We start from the raw sequence: 18241 nt of genomic DNA on the forward strand, positions 1-18241 counted from the left end.
TGCTTATCAGACTCTATTTGATTCTCAATCCTTGTTCAAAATTTATTTACTTCTAAAAATTCTTTAAAACACCTATTCACCCCCCCTCTGTGTTGTTACTAGCTTTATAAATTGGTATCAGAGCCCTGTGCTCATCTGTTGAAGTGTCTATACTTCTAAGTTAAAGATCTTCAATTGCTAATTGTTTAGTACCAGGACTTGTGGAGGGGCAGAGAAATTCTAGTCCACCTTATTTTGATGGTAAAGAATATAACGTGTGGAAGAATAAATTGAAGGCATTTCTAAGATCCATAAATCTTCTAGAATAGGATGTTATAGAAAGAAGAATCAACCCAAGGCAGCTTCAACATCTGACAAGGGAAAAGAAGTCGTAGATAAGGATGCTAAGAAACCAACCCAGCAGAAATTACTAAGAGACAGGCTCTTGATGCAAAGGTCATCTATTCTTTATACTATGCCTTGTCTCCTACTGAATATAATAGAAATTATTTATGTGAAACAATTAAAGAAGTTTGGGATAGACTTCATGTCACCTATGAAGGAACAAATAGTGTAAAGGAGATAAAAATAAATATCTTATTTGACCAATATGAATCTTTCATAATGAAGCCTGGAGAATCTATAGGAGATATGTTTAGTCAATTTAAAGGGATTGTTAATGGATTGACATATCAAGGTCAACCAATTTCTACTCCAATGAAGGTCAACAAGCTTCTGCAAGGACTTTCAAAGGATTAGAAACATGTGAAAACATCAATCCAGGAGACACGAAGTATCACGCCTCTTTCTGTTGATGACTGATAGGCACTCTCCAATTGTACGAAGTGGAACAGATCAATGATAAATAGGATCCAAAAGGTAAGAAGTCAATTGCGCTTAAATCTAATACTGATTCCGATGACATAGACACAAATGATGATATGGATGACGAGGAGCCAGCTCTCATGATAAAGAAATTCAGAAAACTCAATAAGAAATGGAGAAGATTGAACTGGAAAAAGCAAAGCAAGCAAAATTTCCAAAAAAAGATTAATGGAAGATGTTGAATCTAGCAAGGATGTAATATACTTTGAGTGCAAGAAAAATGGACACATCAAGCCTAATTGTCCCTTGCTAAAAAAAAAGAAAGGTAAGTATGAAAAATATAATATAAAAAAAAAATCTACAGCGAAAACCTAGAGTAACATAGAATATAAGAAAAGTGAAGAGAAGTTTGCAAATATCTATCTGATTGCTCACTCATAGTCAAACTCTAAATTGGAGTCAGACTCAGACATAGACTCGAAGTCTGACAAGGAATTCAAGGTAAATAATTTAGAAATTCCCGTTAAAGTTTCTAAGTATATAGATAAACTTTACTTAAACCTCAAATCTTCTATTAAAAGGATCTCTGAATTAAAAAAAGAAAAATTCAAAACTCAAGCAATAAGACAATTCTTTGAGAGAAAAGTTTGAGAACTAAAAAATAATTTTGATAATTTGAAAGGAAATATTGATTCTCTTTCAAAAGAAAATGAATGTTTGAAAAATGAGATTTTAGATATTTCTACAAAGTTCTCCAAAAGATCAAAAACTTTAGTGAAAATTCTTTCAACTCAAATACCATATTATAACAAATATGGTTTGGGTTTGATTAAAGAAGGTACTCTTTTGATTGATTTTAAGTCAATAAGAGATTTAGACAAAGACCTCCAAAATCTCCTTACAAAAATCATTTTTAAAAATTTTTGTTAAATATGTTAGATGAAATGATGTTAAATGTTCTGAGTGTAATAGCTCAGAATATTTTGAGAATGAATGTCCTAAAATTTAGAGACCTATTAAGAAAAATTGGGCAAATGTTGTTTTTAAAACTAACTCATTAGGACTCAAGAAAATTTGGGTATTAAAGAAAGTTTGAGATTTCTTTTTTATTGTAGGTTATTGTTAAGAAGAAAAGCAAATGGTACATGGACAGTGGCTACTCCAGACATATGACTAGAGATTCAAGCAGTTTCGTAAAACTAGAAAAACAAAGATGAGGAAATGTTTTGTTTGGAGGAAACAGCAAAGGAAAAATTATTGGATATAGAATAGTGAGGACTAGAAGATTGATCATCAACAATGTTTCCCTAGTGAAAGGCTTGAACTACAACCTCATGAGCATAAGCTAGCTATGTGATAAGGATTCAGAATCAATTTCCAAAAAGATGTTTGTTCTAGAGTTAGTCGAGACTTCTCTCAAACCTTCACTGGATGAAGACATTGCAATATTTATCTTATGGACATAAGTCCAGAGAGCTCTCGCTGTCTTATCTTAATTCAAGATGAAGCAAATCTTTGGCACCACAAGCTTGGATATGTTAGTATGAAACATATTGCTAAACTATCGTCTAAAAAGTTGGTCCGTGATCTTCCCAGAATGATGTATTAAAAGTTTGAGTTGTGTATTTCATATATCTTGGGAAAACAGGTCAGAAGCTCACTTGAGCCTATAAATCGAGTCTCTACTAATCACATCCTGTAGCTTCTTCACATGGATCTCTTCAGACCAACTAGAACTCAAAACATCGGTGATAAGAAATATTGTTTAGTAGTTGTGGAAGAATTATTCAAGATTTACATGGGTTTTCTTCTTGGCAAATAAAACAGAAACCTTCTCATATTTTTCAAAGTTTGCTAAGAAGATTCAAAATGAAAAATATTATATCATTTCAAGTATTAAGATTGATCATGAGGGAGAATTTGAAAATCAAAACTTTGCAAAATTTTGTGATGAGAATGGTCTACACCATGTTATCTCCTCTTCTTACACTCTAGAACAAAATAGAGCTATAGAAAGGAAAAACTGATCTTTACAGGAGATGATCAGAACTCTACTAATTGAAAGTAGAGTCTCTTATCATTTTTGGGCAGAAGCAATTTCCACTACTTGTCATATAATTAACAGAGTATTTCTAAGACTCATCCTAAAAAAAAAAAAAAAAAAACTCCCTAAGAAGTTTACTAAAGGAAAAGGCCAAATATTTATCATTTTAACGTGTTTGGTTGCAAGTGCTTTATTTTGAAGTGAAAATGATTGGCCCGGTAAATTTGAAGAAAGATCAGATGAAGGAATATTTCTTGGTTATTCTACTTCAAGCAAAGCTTACAAAGTCTTCAACAAAAATACACAGATTGTTGACTAATCAATGACTATCAGATTTTAAGAAAATGTCCAGAACCAACAAGACCAAACTCCTCGAAAAGTTTGAGCTAGTTTCAAACTTAATAAAGTCCAATTCCCCCAAGGAACCTCAACCTTCTAGTGATCAAAGTCAGGCAGAAGAAGAGAAAAGAATCAAAGGAAACATATACAAATAATGACAAATTCAATAATAACTGGAAGCACAAATCAAACCATCCTAAAGAGCTTTTTATTGACAACATAGAAGAAGGGATTCCTACCAGATTCAATATAAAAGGAGACTCAGGTGCTCTAACTCTTATTTCTGAGATAGAACCAAAATGAGTAAAAGAAGCCTTATTTGATGAAAGCTGGATGGAAGTAATGAAGGAAGAACATAGACAATTCAAAATTAATGATGTCTGGGAGTTAGTTCCAAAACCAAAAGAAAAATATGTGATGGGAACAAAGTGGATGTTCAGAAACAAGATGGATGAAAAAAGTAAAATAACCAGAAACAAAGCAAGGCTTGTTGCAAAAGATTATACTCAAGAGGAAAGAATAAAATATGATGAAACATATGCACCTGTAGCCAGGTTAGAAGCTATAAGATTATTGCTTGCATATGCATGTTCCCATAATTTCAGGTTATTCTATATGGATGTCAAAAGTGCATTTTTAAATGGTTTCATATAAGAAGAAGTCTATGTGGAACAACCACCAAGTTTCGAAGATTCTAGAAAACCAGATTTTGTCTATAGACTGAAGAAGGCTTTGTACGGTCTGAAATAGGCACCTCAAGCATGGTATGAGAGACTAAGTAAGTTTCTGATAAGCAATGATTTTAAGAAATGAATGGTTAACACAACTTTGTTTATCAAAGGGGAGGGAAAAGACGTTTTACTTGTTCAAATTTATGTTGATGATATAATCTTTGGGTCTTCTAATGAAAGTCTATGCAAAAAAATTTCAAAGTCTATGTAAGAAGAATTTGAAATGAGCTGGGTGAGTTAATTTTCTTTCTGGATTTACAAGTCTGACAATAAAAAAAATGTACCTTCATTTATAAAGAAATATGCTAGAGATGTTATTAAGAATTTGGGATGGAAAATTGTAAGAAGACTGAGACTTCAATGTCAAGTTCTTTCAAACTCGACAAGAATAAATATGGAAATAAAGTAGACCAAAAGACATACAGAAGCATGATTGGTTCTCTTCTTTACCTTATTTCTTCTTGACCTAATATTTTATTGGGATAAGTGTTCCAAAAGTCCCAAAACTTGTCACAAAAATGCGTTTCAGTCCTAAAACTTGCAAAAAGTGCATTTAAGTCCTAAAACTTGTCAAATTATTTCAAATGAGTCCTAAAATCGAAGTCGTTAGCCTTTTTCCATTAAAAATGCTGACATGGCATTTTAAATAATTTTTTATTTTCCACGTGTATTTTTTAATTATTTTTTATTCATTTTTTAAAAATAAATTTTTTAACTTTTTTTAGTTTTTAGTGAAAATAAGATAAAATGAATAAATCTAATCTTTTAATTTTTAAATCTAATTATTTTTTAAAAGTAATTAAAAAATAATTAAAAAATCCACACGGAAAATAAAAAAAAAAATTATTTAAAATGCCATGTCAGCATTTTTAACGAAAAGGCTAACAACGTTAATTTTAGGACTCGTTTGAAACAATTTGACAAGTTTTAGGACTTAAATGCACTTTTTGCAAGTTTTAAGACTCGAAATGCATTTTCGTGACAAGTTTTAGGACTTCGTAACACTTATCCCTATTTTATTCAAGGTGTGTATGTGTGCTAGATTCCAAGCTAATCATAAAGAATCTCATCTCAATGCTGTCAAATGAATTATCAAATATATTGCAACGAATTCAAAGTTAGGTCTGTGGTATCCAAAAGGATGAGACTTTACATTACTTGGATACTCATATGCTGATTTAGCTAGTTGTAAAGTTGACAGAAAAAAGTACTTCAAGAATGTGCCAACTCTTGGGAGAAATGTTAGTGTATTGGTTCTCAAAGAAACAAAACATTGTGACACTCTCAACGGCAGAAGCAGAATATGTTGCTTTTGAAAGTTGTTCACATATTCTTTGGATCAAGCAACAACTAAAGGACTTTGGAATAGAAGAACCTTGCACTAAAATCAAATATGACAACACAAGTGCAATCACCTCACCAAAAATCCTATTCTCCATTTAAGGGCAATGCACATTGAAATCTGCCATCATTTCACAAAAGACTATGTACAAAATGGTGAAATTAATGTTCAATTCATTAAATCGAAAAATCAATTGGCAAATATTTTCACCAAGCCATTGGAAAAAGGATCATTCGAGTTCATTCGTGAAAAGCTTACTATTATTCTTGCATCTAGTTAAAATCTTTGGACAAGCAAACTCATTAGTTCAAACTATGGTAGGAACATCCTTCTGAAAGCTCTTCCAGACTCAGGTAGTTACATTTCAAATTTTGGCATGTAAGTTTCTTTCCTCCTTGAACAGGTATGATTATTTTCGAATTATTGCTTGCCTTTTATATTTTTTGAAATTATTATATCTCTACTGAGTTTTCGAATTAATATTTCATAAATTATTGACAGTTACTTTTTAATTATTTAAAAAAAAAAAACGGTGTGCATGTTCAGTTGCCCCGGTTCAAATTTATTTAAAATAAGTCTTCAGTCTCTTTTTCCCGATATCCAGACTCTTTGCAAACCATAATCTCTCTCTCTCTCTCTCTCTCTCTCTCTTTCTCTCAAATATCTGCTTCTCTTGACTGCTCTCACATTTGCTGCAAAATTTCTCACACGATCACTTTGAACATGCTGTCAAAAATCTTCCAAGTTCATTTCGATGTTTTGATGTCATATTAGAGGAAATCCTCTCGCATTACTAGTTGCGGGCCTCTGTTTGTGGTCCGACGCATTTTGATCTCATCGGAGATGAATCATCTCGAAGTACAAATCAACCATTAGTGGAGGAAGAAGTTACTTAGGAAGCGACTCCTATTTCAGTAAGAAAGCCTGAGGTACTTCTCAAACATTATGAGTTTCTAAAAAAAATGAGGAAATCCTATGGATTTTATAAGTTCATTCTTGAAAGAAAATGGCCATGGAATTGAAACTTTGTTCTTGAGAGCAATGGAAAACTTAGGGCTAGTAAAAGCTAGTAAAGCAGAAAATGAATTTTCAAATTTTCCTACTGATCCTTGTTTCAGTACAAAGGGTCAGTCTGAGAGTAAAAAAGAAGATGATGATGAAAGGGTGTTCAAGAATTTCCAACCAAAAATGGGTGTGGCTGTAGAAATTGCCGAAACAAAAGGGAAGTTGTTTCAAACGAAGGAACATAAGAAAGTCTATGTGCAGATGCTGAATAAAGGGGTCATCAACCCTCGAACGGTAGATTTTGATTTCTTGGATTCCATCAAGGTGAATTTGCGAGAAAAATTTGCCAAGTTTCAAATTGAAAGGTTTTGTGTAGAGTCATTTAATGCTTATCCTGAATTGATTGCTTATTTCTATTTCAACCTGTCAGTTCTAGATCCCACTCGTATTCAATTCACTGTGAGTGATAAAGTTTTTTATGTTGATGTTAACTTGTTGGTTGATATTATGGGCGTAGAAAGAAGTGGATTTTTGCCCATAAATGTGTCCAATGAAAAGGTTACCAAATTTCTAATAAAAGACAGGATTCCTAGAGGAAGCATTACTTACTTCAAGATGTTTGCCTCTAATATCTTGCTCCACAAGATTGTCATCAATTGCATTAAACCCAAGGCTGCTTCCAAAACTGATATCTCCAAATTCAAGGCAAAAATGATGTGGGCCATTTGCAATGAAGTTGCTCTCTCACTCCCTCACACAATTCTACTGCATATGTACAAAACTGTCATGAAGGGAAAAAAAAAAAAACAACTTTCTTATACATCACTAGTGACCAAACTCTTCCAACACTTTCAGATTCAACTGCCATTCAATTTTTGCTCCAAAACAATTCTTCTCATGCAAATTATGCTCAAAATGATCTCAAAAATGAGAGTAAGGGCTCTCTTTAGAGCCTTGAAACTTTTGAAGAAGGAATCTGCTAGCAAAGCTAAGGTAGGATCTGCGGCTAAGAAGAAGCGCAAAGGGAAGAGTGTTGTCTCGTGGACTCCAAAAAGAAAAAGACATGTTCTTCTTCTTCAAGATGAAGAAAGGAAGAAGATGAAGACAAGACCATCTCTGATATTGTGGCAAACATTGCCATGCAAGATCCTGTTGGTGGCATAGTTGATTCTAAAGAAGAAGAAGAAGAAGAAGAAGAGGAAACGAGAGTGCAAGAGAGGGAAGAGGATGACTTAGATGAAAAATGGGAGATGTGAATCAAAACAAGGAAGAGAAGCATCCTAACAAGGAATGAGAAGATATAAGGGAAGTTGGAAAAGAAAATGCTAAAGAAAAAACCAAGGGAACTGGCAAACAATCCAGTGCTGAAAGAGAATGAGTGCAGGAAGAAGGAGTTCTCCCTTAGACTGAAGGCACTATGACAAGGAGACTAGGTGAGAAAACTCTTGACCAGACTATAGAACCAACTACAAGTGATGGTATCAGTCGATCTCCTCAGGATGCTGAGCATATTTATGCATCTCAGTTCCTTGAAGAATTTCCCGGAGGCTAGGATAAAGAGGCTAATGTTCAAGGGGAGCAACAAATCTCTCATGTTCAGGTCAATGTTCCTCACTGGATACTCCACCGGCACATTTTGCTGAAGCTAATGCCCAAACTAAACCAAACTCAAACTATCCTCAAATAGTGGAACTCCTTTTGGAGATTAAGGCACAACAATATGGGATGAATGTTGAAATCTAGAAATTGCATGTTGCTCTAGATACAACCTCAAAAACTCTCATTAATAAGGTACAGTCTCTTGACACCACAGTTCAGATGATGAATCAGTAAGGCACTCAGATTCTGGCAAAGGTTGAGACTATCTTCAATTAGTGCTTGACTAAGCTTGAGGTGACCGTGCAGACTTTGGAGGATTTCCAACTTGTTTGTGTTCTTAGGCAATCCTGATCATTTTTTAAACCAACTATTTTTCTTATTTTCTTTGTGCTTTTTGTTTTTTTTTTCCTTTTTTGCTGTTGACAAAAAAGGGAAGATTTTTGCAAATTTAAAGCTTTAACTAGTGCATGTTTGAGTTTTTCTATGCTAGTGTGGTTGGTGTTTCTTTTATGCAGACTATTGGTTAGTGTGTTTTATGTGTGAAGACTATGTGTGTTTTATGCAGACTTTATTGTGGTTATTGTTTATTATCTCTATCCATTATCATGTGCTGCTAAAGTATTGTTTTGCATGATAACTTTTATATTATGCTTAAATCTACATGAAAGGTTTGTTAGTTTTGTTACCATAAAAAAGGGAGAGATTGTTGAGAAAACTCCCACTAGATTTTGAAGTTAACAAAACCTTTTTTATTCTTATTCTTATTCTGAAAAATAGTACACTTCTAAAGTTATATCGCAGACTCTTGTTAAAATCTATTCATTATAGAAGTCTTTCACAATCTAATGCAATCTTGCGACAAGGATTCAGTATGAGTCTTTATTATCTAGCTTTCTGACAAATAATTTCATTTACATTTTATAAATACATAGATGGAATCAATCACAAATTGATGAAATCAATCTTAAAGACAAGTTCCTTTTTGGGAAGCATCTACTTATGGAAACCTAGATTTTGATTGTATGGGCGATTAGAATCAACGGATTTTCATCTCAATCTTCAAACGGTTACAAGATTTCTTTAATCGATTATATCCAATGGATTGATTGGAATAAATTCTTCTGGAAAATGCCAACAACTAGTGAGGCGTGAATGAATATTTAAGGAGGTCATTCAGTCTATTTAAGATAATACGTGAAAATTGAAATTCCAAAATCTGGAGCCTTTCTAACCACTTGTTCTTCGACAATAGTTCTTAGAAATTATATTCAATAGAGAAAATCACAAGAAGAGTGATTTAGTGAGGGAAAAAAAATCTTCCACTGAGTGTTTGCACTCGAAATACTGTAATTCTCTGTTGATACTATAGTGAATTACAGCCAGAAGGCTGTCAGCATGGGAGAGTGGACTTAGGCTTAAACTAAGTCGAATCACTACAAATCTTGTGTGCAATTTTCCCTTCCCTTAATTCTTTTCATTCGAATATGTTGCATCATTTAAGTTTTTCTCTATTCTATTTCTTATCTAATTCTGAATTTTCATCAAAAGTATGGTAACTTACTTATCAGACTCTATTTGATTCTCAAACCTTGTTCAAAATTTATTTTTATTTTTTTTGGTAAAAGTAAGAAAATGTTCAAAATTTATTTACTTCTTAAAAATTCTTTGAAACACATATTCACCCCTTTTAGGTGTTTTTACTAGCTTTATCACTTAATTGTCTACATTGTTGCAGAATTTCTGGTATTTTTGGTAGGAACAGTGTAAAGTTTCGAAATTTTTTAGATGTGTTTCCCAATTTTTTTTTTTTTTTTGTTCGGTATAATGTCAGAGGTGGCCTAATTTGTTTACGTGGTTGCTGACCATTTATTCGGTAATTGGTTAAATATGACCAAAAGGATCGTACTCGAGCATATTCGCCAAGTCAATCTATAAAGCTTTCTTTCTGTTCAAAAAAAAAAAATCTATAAAGCTTTCTTTATTCCTCTCTGTTTTCATGTCCATTCGTCCACCCAGTCCGAAATCTCTCTCTCTCTCTCTCTCTCTCTCTCGTTTAGAAGGTCAACGGACGGACACAAGTGACTCCCCCCATAATCAATCCTTCTCGGAGGGGAGACTCCATCTCGGCGTTCGCCGGTAAGGCCCAATTCCGACGCCTTCGCTTTCCACGCATGCTTAGTTAGGCTCGTCACTCCGCCCTGAATGCTGGGTAGTCCTCTGTTTCATGCCATCTCGCACCAAATTCAGGCGTACCTGCATTGAGAAAGTGTATTGCGCCATCAAAAGCGCATGTTTTCTTGGTGACGATGCTTATCCATTTGCAGTGATCGCTTCCCGCTTTCGTTCCCGCCTTGTTCCAAACATTGTCGATTACCCACTTGATCTCTCTCCGTAGATGCTTACGGCAGTTCCCCTTGTTATTCAACTCAAATGCCTCCAACCCTCTTTGCGGAATGAACACCAGTAAATGATTTTTTTTGCACCCTTTGTCCTTCCTTTTTTTTTACTTGAACAGTGATGATGGTTCCCTTTTTGTGAGTTGATCCTGGGGTTTTACGGTAGGTGAGTTTCATTGAATTATAATTACTTCAGTACAACATACAAGTTCTGTAAAAGGAAATACATAATGGAGTCCAGGTAAGGTCTTCTGAGCAATATGATTTTTAAAGACTGCCCTGAATTTTTGTTTTGCTTTTTTTGTGCCGATTCCCTTAGAGCATACCGCTAAGTCGGTCGGCTTTCAGTATTTCCTGTCCCAACAGCAAGTAGGTAACTACTGGGGCATAGTCTGGTGTTGAGCGTTAGCTAACATGGCTAACCCTCTGAGGCCTAACGGAGTGTTATGACTGATCAGTGGATGCGGTGTGTCTAAACGAAAATGATTTGGGGTGATTGCTGAATTAGTCATATGATAAATGGAATCAGTGAGGCAAAGAAGAAGGAGAAGATGAACTCGATGAGTGATGGTGGTCAACTCCAGATTCAGCCTTAAAAGATGTACATTTTTTTAGCTCTGTTAAGTAGCGAGAAACTCTCTCTAGCGTTACGTATTACAGTAGAACAGTTGGCATGACTGCTGATGGAATTTTGTGCCAAATTTGATAAATTTTGATGACCTTGGTTAACTTAAGCAGATTATTGTTCATCTCGATCAGTTTTGATTTTCAAATACAGAACCATGTTTATGTGGTTTGGTAAATTTCTTGTAGCAGGTGAGAGATGGCCGTTTCCTTTGTAAATGCCACACTGTTTTTTCATATTGTCCCTTCCCATTTAGGAATTTCATATGTCAAAATTGTGGATTGCTGGATAAAGATTCATCACTATGCTATTTCATGCTATTTTATAGGGGGAAGAGAGAGTAATGCTGGGAACTTCGTCAAGACATCGGATTGGTTCAATGGCCGCAGAATGTGCCAAGTTGAAGAGGTAACTTGTCTTGCCAAGTTAAATATACTAGATCTTGTCAAGCTTGATCCACCCAATGTAGCCATTGCTATAATTTTGAGCTTAAAGCATTTTCTTTTCGTTTTTCTTGATAGACAAGTAGAGAGAGGGGGGGTAGGAATTGAAAACTAGACCAGTTTATTTCTAAACCGTTATCTGTTGTTTCTCAGGGTCTCTTTCTGGGTTCTTACGGAGATGCATGTTATAAGGACAGGCTTAAGAGCTCAAATGTCACCCACATCTTGACAGTGGCTAACTTAGCCCCGGCATTTCCCAGTGATTTTGTCTATAAAGTTGTTGATGGTACCTCTCTATCTCAATGCCAAAATAGCATCTTCCTTTCCTGAACCAGGTCCTTAAGTCCTTTCATATTGGTGAAAACGCAATAGTTGTGTGGATCTTGTATTCTTTTCCTTTATATATGCCATCTCAGTGATTCTTATCCTCTTTACAATAATTTTGTGCTTCAAACATACTGTTAATAAATTTCAATCTATCTCCCCATGTTATTGTTCTACATGCTTCCGGTTTGTCATCTTTGTTTTCTTTCATGACAGTTCAATATTTTACTCCTCAGTGTCACATTATTAAGCTCTGCTGCCTGTCTAAATCAAAGTGTCACTACTCCTTGTAAACTTGTTAAACCATATTGATCCCTGAGACTGGATGCTATTGTGTGTTTTTCTTTCAAGTCACGGACACTGAGGAAACGCACATTGGACAGCACTTTGAGGAGTGTATCAATTTCATCGATGAAGCTAGAAGACAGGGAGGCAGCATACTGGTCCACTGTTTATGGGGAGTTTCCAGAAGGTCGTTTCCTTGCTCTATAGTGCATCTGCATGAACAATTTGATTACTAAGTTATAAGTTATCTCACTGATACTTGGTTTTAGACTGATCTTGTTTTGGTACTTCAATCTCACTGGAGTTCTAGGTTTTTATACCTTTTTTATTTTGGCCAAATTATGTATTAACCCTACTGAGTTTGCACAACTCTAGGTTGGGAAGTGGTTTGGGACAGTAGATTATGCTTCAAAGGGGTTTTAGGAACAAGGCCCTGTTCTTAGAGAGGTTGGAGAGGTAATCTTTTTATGCATTAGGACTAGTCTCTTTCAAATTGATCTTTAACCGTTTGACTGCTGAAGTCCATGTCTAGTAACCATTAGAGCTGGTTCAGCATTCCTTGATAAAACGTTTGTATGTTCCTGCTGGCTCTAAGTGGGGAAGATAGTTTAGTTACTTAAAAAACTAAAATGAGAGAAGAAGAAGAAGAAGAAGAAACTCGGCAGGTAAACACATAAATTTTTAGCTGAAATTTTTTTAGCTGAAACCTTTTTCATATAGCTAGAAGTTTTTCTGCAATGCTTAAAAATATACAGATGCAATATCATTATTCCCCCTGTTGCGTCAAACTATTTCTTTTTGGATTGGCTGTGTCGACATTTAAACTGCAGGGAGGGGGGAAGACGGAAATTTGAAGTGATAAATGCCATGGCATTTTAGCCTAGTGGTTTTAACCTTTGTCGAGAGCAAGTGCGAAATGATTAGTGACAACTTTCTTTTTACTTTGCTTTTTTCGCATGATTGTTGGTCATACACAATTTATTTTTCCTTATTGAGCAGTGTGACAGTGGTCACAGCTTATCTCATGAAGCAGCGCGCAATGCGCTTGTCTCAAGCTCTGGAACACATAAAGACCAGGAGGCATCCGGCAGCTCCTAACAGGGGATTCATTGTACAACTTCAAGATTTCGAAAGTTCTGTACACAGCGCCACAACCATTTGAGCCTGAATTCATCTTAGCCCTTCACATGGTTACTTGGAAAATGTTCAAAATTCATTTCTAGTGGATATGCCTTAACTTCACGAAACTGTCTTTTTCAGATTGAACAATGACCCTTTTTAGACTTAGCAGATACTTGTCAAGTGTCCTCTATTTGGGCCGTGTAAATTTTGTAGTTCTAACCTATAAATCTACTGCACCTGCCTGAAGCAAGTGACCCTGGAAGATGATCTGTGTATGAACAACAATCATGTGAAACTACTTAATCTTAAGGAGAATACATGTACTAGAATTGCATGAATACTAAGTTATTTCAAAAAAAAAAAAAAACGAATCGTTTATTGCTAACAGGCCCAGCCTGACATGACCCCTCACTGAGAGAGGCCGTACCTGGCTCTGTGCCGTGTCCGCAGTGGGACGGCCTGGTTGCCATTCCTAGGGTAGTATCATGTTAATATGCTAGGACGAGCAAAATGCTGAAGTCTTTTGCAAACTTTGGCTAGCCAAAGGCCTTTGAAGGTAATTCATGAATATAATGAGTCAAATTCAAATTTTGAGGGAGAAAGAGAATTTTAATGGTCAATCGCCAGTGTAGTATAAATACTGATAAGTTATGGTCTTGGTGATGAACAAGGAATATGTGATGGGGAGTACCATGGTAGAAAATAAAATGGAGAAAAGGAAAAGACGTTTAATTTGGAATAAATTAAGAATGTTAGTTTCATTTTGGAAAGTGGATAATTACCTTCTTTCTTCTAAGTACTCTTTCCTTTTCTCTTTGGCCAACTCTCCCTCAAAGCTAAACTCCATTACCCTATCAGAGAGATATCAATGTGAGGGTAAGACAAAAAATTTAAAGTGAGACGAGTCAGAATTTTAACTTTGGATGTGTTTGTTTTATGAAAAAGATTGACATGAAATAAATAATTTTTTACACTTTCACGTAGTTGGCTCACTAAAAGCAAATATGGAAACGACTTTATAGTTAAGGAAAATAACTATACTGAAAATTGAGAAAAAAAATTTCTCCATCTTGACAAGAAGTTATTTTCCCTAACTTCTTTTTCACTTGCACACATACATAGAGTTTTATTTTGATAATTAAAAAAAATAAATTTTGCACTTCATATATTAATAATATTTTAGACAGGCATTATTGATATCATCTTAGTCTACTGTACTTATGAATAAAATGTAATTACAATCGAACTGAATAATTCATGAAAGTTAGATCCGAACATCAAAAAAAAAAAAAAAATTGACATCTTACCTTCGAGTACACTATCAAACAATTGGAAACCAATCATTTTCCTTAAAAATCATTTTCGAATAACATTTTTCTCGGGAGGTGAACCGCAAAACACGACAAACTCTCGTTCTACCACCCAATCTCTCTCTCTCTCTCTCTTAATGGTAGAAGGTCAACGGGAGACTGGTGCCGCGCCACAATCATCATCACTCGGGGAGACTCCATCTCGGCGGCCGCCGGTAAGACCCAAATCCGACGCCTCTTGCTTTCCACGCATGCTTAATCAGGCTCATCAGTTCTGCGTGAATACTGGGTAGTCCTCTGTTTCATGACATCTCGCATCGGATTCATGGCTTGTCTGACACCGAGAAAGTGAACGTGCCATCAAATGTGTCCGTATGTATGTCGTCGATGATGCTCATGTATTTGCAGCGGTCGCTTCCCGCCTTTGTTCCCACTCTTATTCAACTTTAAATGCCGCTGACCATCTTTCTGGAATGAACAACCATGAGTTCTTTCTTTTTCTTTTCACCCCTTTATCCTTGCTTTTTTGCTTGAACAGTGAAGATGGCTCTTCTTCGTGAGCTGATCATTGGGTTTTATGGTAGTTCAAATTCGATTGATTCATGATTACTTCGGTACTACTTGTCAATTACTGTCGAAGGAAATATTTTGAGGGAGTCTAGGTAAGGTCCTCAGTGGATAGGGTAGGATCTAAAAGAAAAGGTTTTTTTGGAGGTTGGTTGCTGAATTAGTCGTGTGATAAAAAGAACCAGCGAGAATGCTATTAGTGAAGAAGAAGGAGAAAGATGAATTTGATGAGTCATGGCGTCCGCCTCCAGATTCAGCCTCAACAGATGTCATTTTTTGAGCTCTGTAGAGCATCTGTTGGTGTTGCACAATACAGCAGAACGGTTGGCATGAGCTCAGATGAAATTTTGTGGCAAATTTGCATTAGTCAAGGAGTTTTTTCTGCATCTCAATCACTATTTATTTTCGAAAAAGTTCTTGAAGAAGTGACAGAGAAACGGGTTTAAATGGTTTGGTGAATTTCTTGTTGCAAGTTAGAGATGGCCGATTGCTTTATGATAACCAAATGTTTATTCACATTGTCTCTTTTCATCATGGAATTTTATTCGTGAAAGTTGTGGGTTGTTGAATAAACATTCATCGCCAAGCCATTTTGTGCTATTTTGAAGGGTGAAGAGAGAGTAGGCCAGACAATTATCCTAAATGACAATGAATCTGTTTGATGGCTTCAGAATGTGCCAAATCGAAGAGGTAACTTATCTTACCGAGTTAAACAAACTAGGAAGACTAATCTTGTCATGCTTAATCCACACAACGTTGCAAGTGCTATAATTGCGGGCTTCTAGTATCTTCTTTTCATTTGTCTAGATAGGAATTGAAATGCAGGACCTGTTGATTTCTGAACCGTTCTCTGTCATTTATCAGGGTCTCTTTTTGGGTTCTTACGGAGATGCTCGCAATAGGGACAGGCTGAAGAGCTTGAATGTCACCCACATCTTGACGGTGGCTAACTTAGTTCCGGAATTTCCCAATGATTTTGTCTATAAAGTAGTTGATGGTACCTCTCTATCTTGATTCGAATATAGCATCTTCCTTTTCCTGAACCAAGTCCTCAAGTCCTTTCATATTGGTGAGAATGTGCTCGTCATGTGGATCCCATACTCTTTTCCTCTATCTATGACATTTCAGTGATTCTTATCCTTTTTCAAATAATTTTTGCTCCAAATATACTGTCAATAAATTTTAATCTATGTAAGCTCTATATGTGCAACCTGTTCTTGGTATTGCTCTAGTATGCTTCCAGTTTGTCATCTTCATATTCTTTCATGACAGTTCAGTATTTTAGTCCCCAGTGTCACATTGTTAGCCTCTGCTGCCTGTCTAAATCAAAGAGTCACTAGTCCTTGTAACTGTCTTAAGCCATATTGAGCCTTGAGATTGGATACTATCATGTGTTTTTCTCTGAAGTCATGGACTCCGAGGACACGGACATCCGACAGCACTTCGAGGAGTGTATCAGTTTCATTGATGAAGCTAGAAGACAGGGAGGCAGCGTACTGGTCCACTGTTTTATGGGAATTTCCAGAAGGTCGTTTTCTCGCTTCCTGCATTTGCACAAATAATTTGATTTACTAAGTTATCTCAATAATACTTGGTCTAGACTGTTCTCGTCGGGTACTTCAACGTCACTCTGTTCTAGGTACTCATACCGTTTTTATTTTGGCTAACTCGGCATGAACTCTACTGAGTTTGCACAACTCTAGGTTGAAGTGATTTCGGAGAGTAGATTATGCTTCAAATGGGTTTTAGGAACAAGGCCCGGTTCTTCGAGGGATTGGAATAGTAATTTCTTTAATGCACCAAACCAGTCTCCTTCAAATTGATCTATGTATTTGACTGCTGAATTTCATGTCTAGCATTCATAACAGCTCGTTCCATTTTGTTAGGTAAAACATATCTATGTTCCTGCTGGCTCTATGTAAGGAAGATATGTTAGGTTAATGCAACTTGGGAGTTCAATTACTTATCAAAAAAAAAAAATCAAATGAAAGAAGAAGACACTGGGTGGTAGAGGTATTAGTTCTTGGCTGAAACTTTTTTCGAATAACTTGAAATTTTTCTGCGTTGTAAAAATTTACAGATGCAAATTCATTAGTCCCCCAGTCACGTCAAACTATATTTGTTTTGGATTGGCCGTGTAGCCATTTAAACTGCAGTAGAGAAGGGGAAAGATGGAATCTGAAGTGACAAATGCCATAGCATTTCAGCCTCGTGGTTTAAGTACTGTCGAGAGGAAGTTTTCAATGACTTGTGACAATTTTCTTTTTCTACAAACTTTTTTTCTTTTCTTTTTTTTTGCATAGTTGTTCTTCATAAACAGTTTTTTTTCCTTTGGCAGTGTGACTGTGGTTGCAGCTTATCTCATGAAGCGGCGCGGAATGCGCTTGTCTCAAGCTCTGGAACATGTAAAGACCAGAAGGCCTCAGGCAGCTCCTAATAGTGGCTTCATGGTTCAACTTCGAGAATTTGAAAATTCTCTAAACAGTGCCACGACCATTTGAGCCTGATATCAAATTAGCCCTTTACTCGGTTAAAACTCGAGCAATGTTCAAAATCCATTCATAATGGATGTCCCTTATCTTCATGAATTATTTTTAGCTATTTTAAATTGAAAGGAAACCCTATTTGGACTTTAGCAGACACTTGTCAAGTGTCCTCTTTTTCGGATGGTAATTTCTTTAGTTCTAATTTGTAACTTGACTGCACCTATTTGAAGCAAGCCATTGCCGGAAGATGAACTCTTTATGAAGAAAAATTATGCGAAAATACTGAATCGTAAGGAGAATAGACGTGGTAGAATTGCATCAAGACTACAAAGAAAATACAGAGTGCTTAATCTTAATCCTATAGAGAATCAATTTAGATTTGAGAAGAATAGGGAAAATTACTAAAAAAAAGTCTTAAATCTATTGCAGTTATGTCAATTTAGTCTTAAACATTTTGCATTTATGTCAATTGAGTTCATTTGACCAATTTTGGCTGCTGGCACTAACGTGGCATTACCAGTGTTAACATGACATTTTTAAAATAATTTTTTAATAATTTTTTATAATTTTATCCTCTTTTCTTTTCTTTTCTTTAATTTTTCCCCTTCCCCTTCCCCTTTCCTTAGAGCACGAGGGCTAGGACGCCTTCATCAGCACTGGGCAACCCACGCTGGCCACGCGCGAGGGCTGGGATGCCTTCATCAACACTGGGCAAGCAGGGTGTTCATAAAATTATAAATGCAAGTAAATGTGTCGAACAAGTAATATAATGATAAGAAAGTGTATCATCCCATGGAGATCGATGATTAATAAATTAAT

The 18241-nt window shown here is 35.6% G+C and overlaps 2 protein-coding genes across 10 annotated transcripts; both read left to right on the forward strand.

Moving 5' to 3' along the window:
- The first annotated feature begins 9853 nt into the window (after positions 1 to 9853).
- LOC104414886 (dual specificity protein phosphatase 1) lies at positions 9854 to 13376 on the forward strand. 6 transcript variants are annotated; one of them, XR_005545235.1, is made up of 7 exons: positions 9854 to 10000; positions 10719 to 10861; positions 11214 to 11293; positions 11482 to 11614; positions 12004 to 12124; positions 12313 to 12393; positions 12945 to 13079. XR_005545235.1 is itself a non-coding variant. In XM_039298883.1 (6 exons), exons 2-6 carry the CDS (start codon positions 10828 to 10830, stop codon positions 13033 to 13035), a joined length of 459 nt encoding a protein of 152 aa, XP_039154817.1. In that variant the 5' UTR covers positions 9854 to 10000; positions 10719 to 10827; the 3' UTR covers positions 13036 to 13080. The 6 variants fall into 6 exon arrangements, 4 of the variants coding, with proteins under 4 accessions (XP_039154817.1, XP_039154819.1, XP_039154818.1 ...); XR_005545234.1 differs by having other exon boundaries at positions 12937 to 13066; XM_039298883.1 differs by lacking the exon at positions 12313 to 12393 and having other exon boundaries at positions 12945 to 13080.
- Positions 13377 to 14436: 1060 nt separating this feature from the next.
- LOC104414887 (dual specificity protein phosphatase 1) lies at positions 14437 to 17668 on the forward strand. 4 transcript variants are annotated; one of them, XM_010026103.3, is made up of 5 exons: positions 14450 to 14584; positions 15545 to 15626; positions 15801 to 15933; positions 16344 to 16464; positions 17275 to 17668. In XM_010026103.3, exons 2-5 carry the CDS (start codon positions 15579 to 15581, stop codon positions 17435 to 17437), a joined length of 465 nt encoding a protein of 154 aa, XP_010024405.1. In that variant the 5' UTR covers positions 14450 to 14584; positions 15545 to 15578; the 3' UTR covers positions 17438 to 17668. The 4 variants fall into 4 exon arrangements, with proteins under 4 accessions (XP_039154849.1, XP_010024405.1, XP_010024408.1 ...); XM_010026106.3 differs by lacking the exon at positions 14450 to 14584 and adding an exon at positions 14590 to 14658; XM_010026105.3 differs by lacking the exon at positions 14450 to 14584 and adding an exon at positions 14618 to 14745.
- Positions 17669 to 18241: the final 573 nt, after the last annotated feature.

This window comes from Eucalyptus grandis, chromosome 8 (genome assembly GCF_016545825.1).
Source record: "Eucalyptus grandis isolate ANBG69807.140 chromosome 8, ASM1654582v1, whole genome shotgun sequence".
In the NCBI taxonomy this organism is placed as follows: Eukaryota; Viridiplantae; Streptophyta; class Magnoliopsida; order Myrtales; family Myrtaceae; genus Eucalyptus; species Eucalyptus grandis.

Excerpts from the sequence above, each read along its gene's own strand:
- LOC104414887 (XM_039298915.1), top strand. The coding sequence starts at position 14,507 with ATGGTAGAAGGTCAACGGGAGACTGGTGCCGCGCCACAATCATCATCA. Across the intron at positions 14,585-15,800 it reads CTCCATCTCGGCGGCCGCCG|GGTCTCTTTTTGGGTTCTTA; the intron begins GTAAGACCCAAA and ends GTCATTTATCAG. Across the intron at positions 16,465-17,274 it reads TTTATGGGAATTTCCAGAAG|TGTGACTGTGGTTGCAGCTT; the intron begins GTCGTTTTCTCG and ends TTCCTTTGGCAG.
- LOC104414886 (XM_018859934.2), top strand. The coding sequence starts at position 10,828 with ATGGTGGTCAACTCCAGATTCAGCCTTAAAAGAT. Across the intron at positions 10,862-11,213 it reads CAGATTCAGCCTTAAAAGAT|GGGGAAGAGAGAGTAATGCT; the intron begins GTACATTTTTTT and ends GCTATTTTATAG. Across the intron at positions 11,615-12,003 it reads TGTCTATAAAGTTGTTGATG|TCACGGACACTGAGGAAACG; the intron begins GTACCTCTCTAT and ends TTTTCTTTCAAG.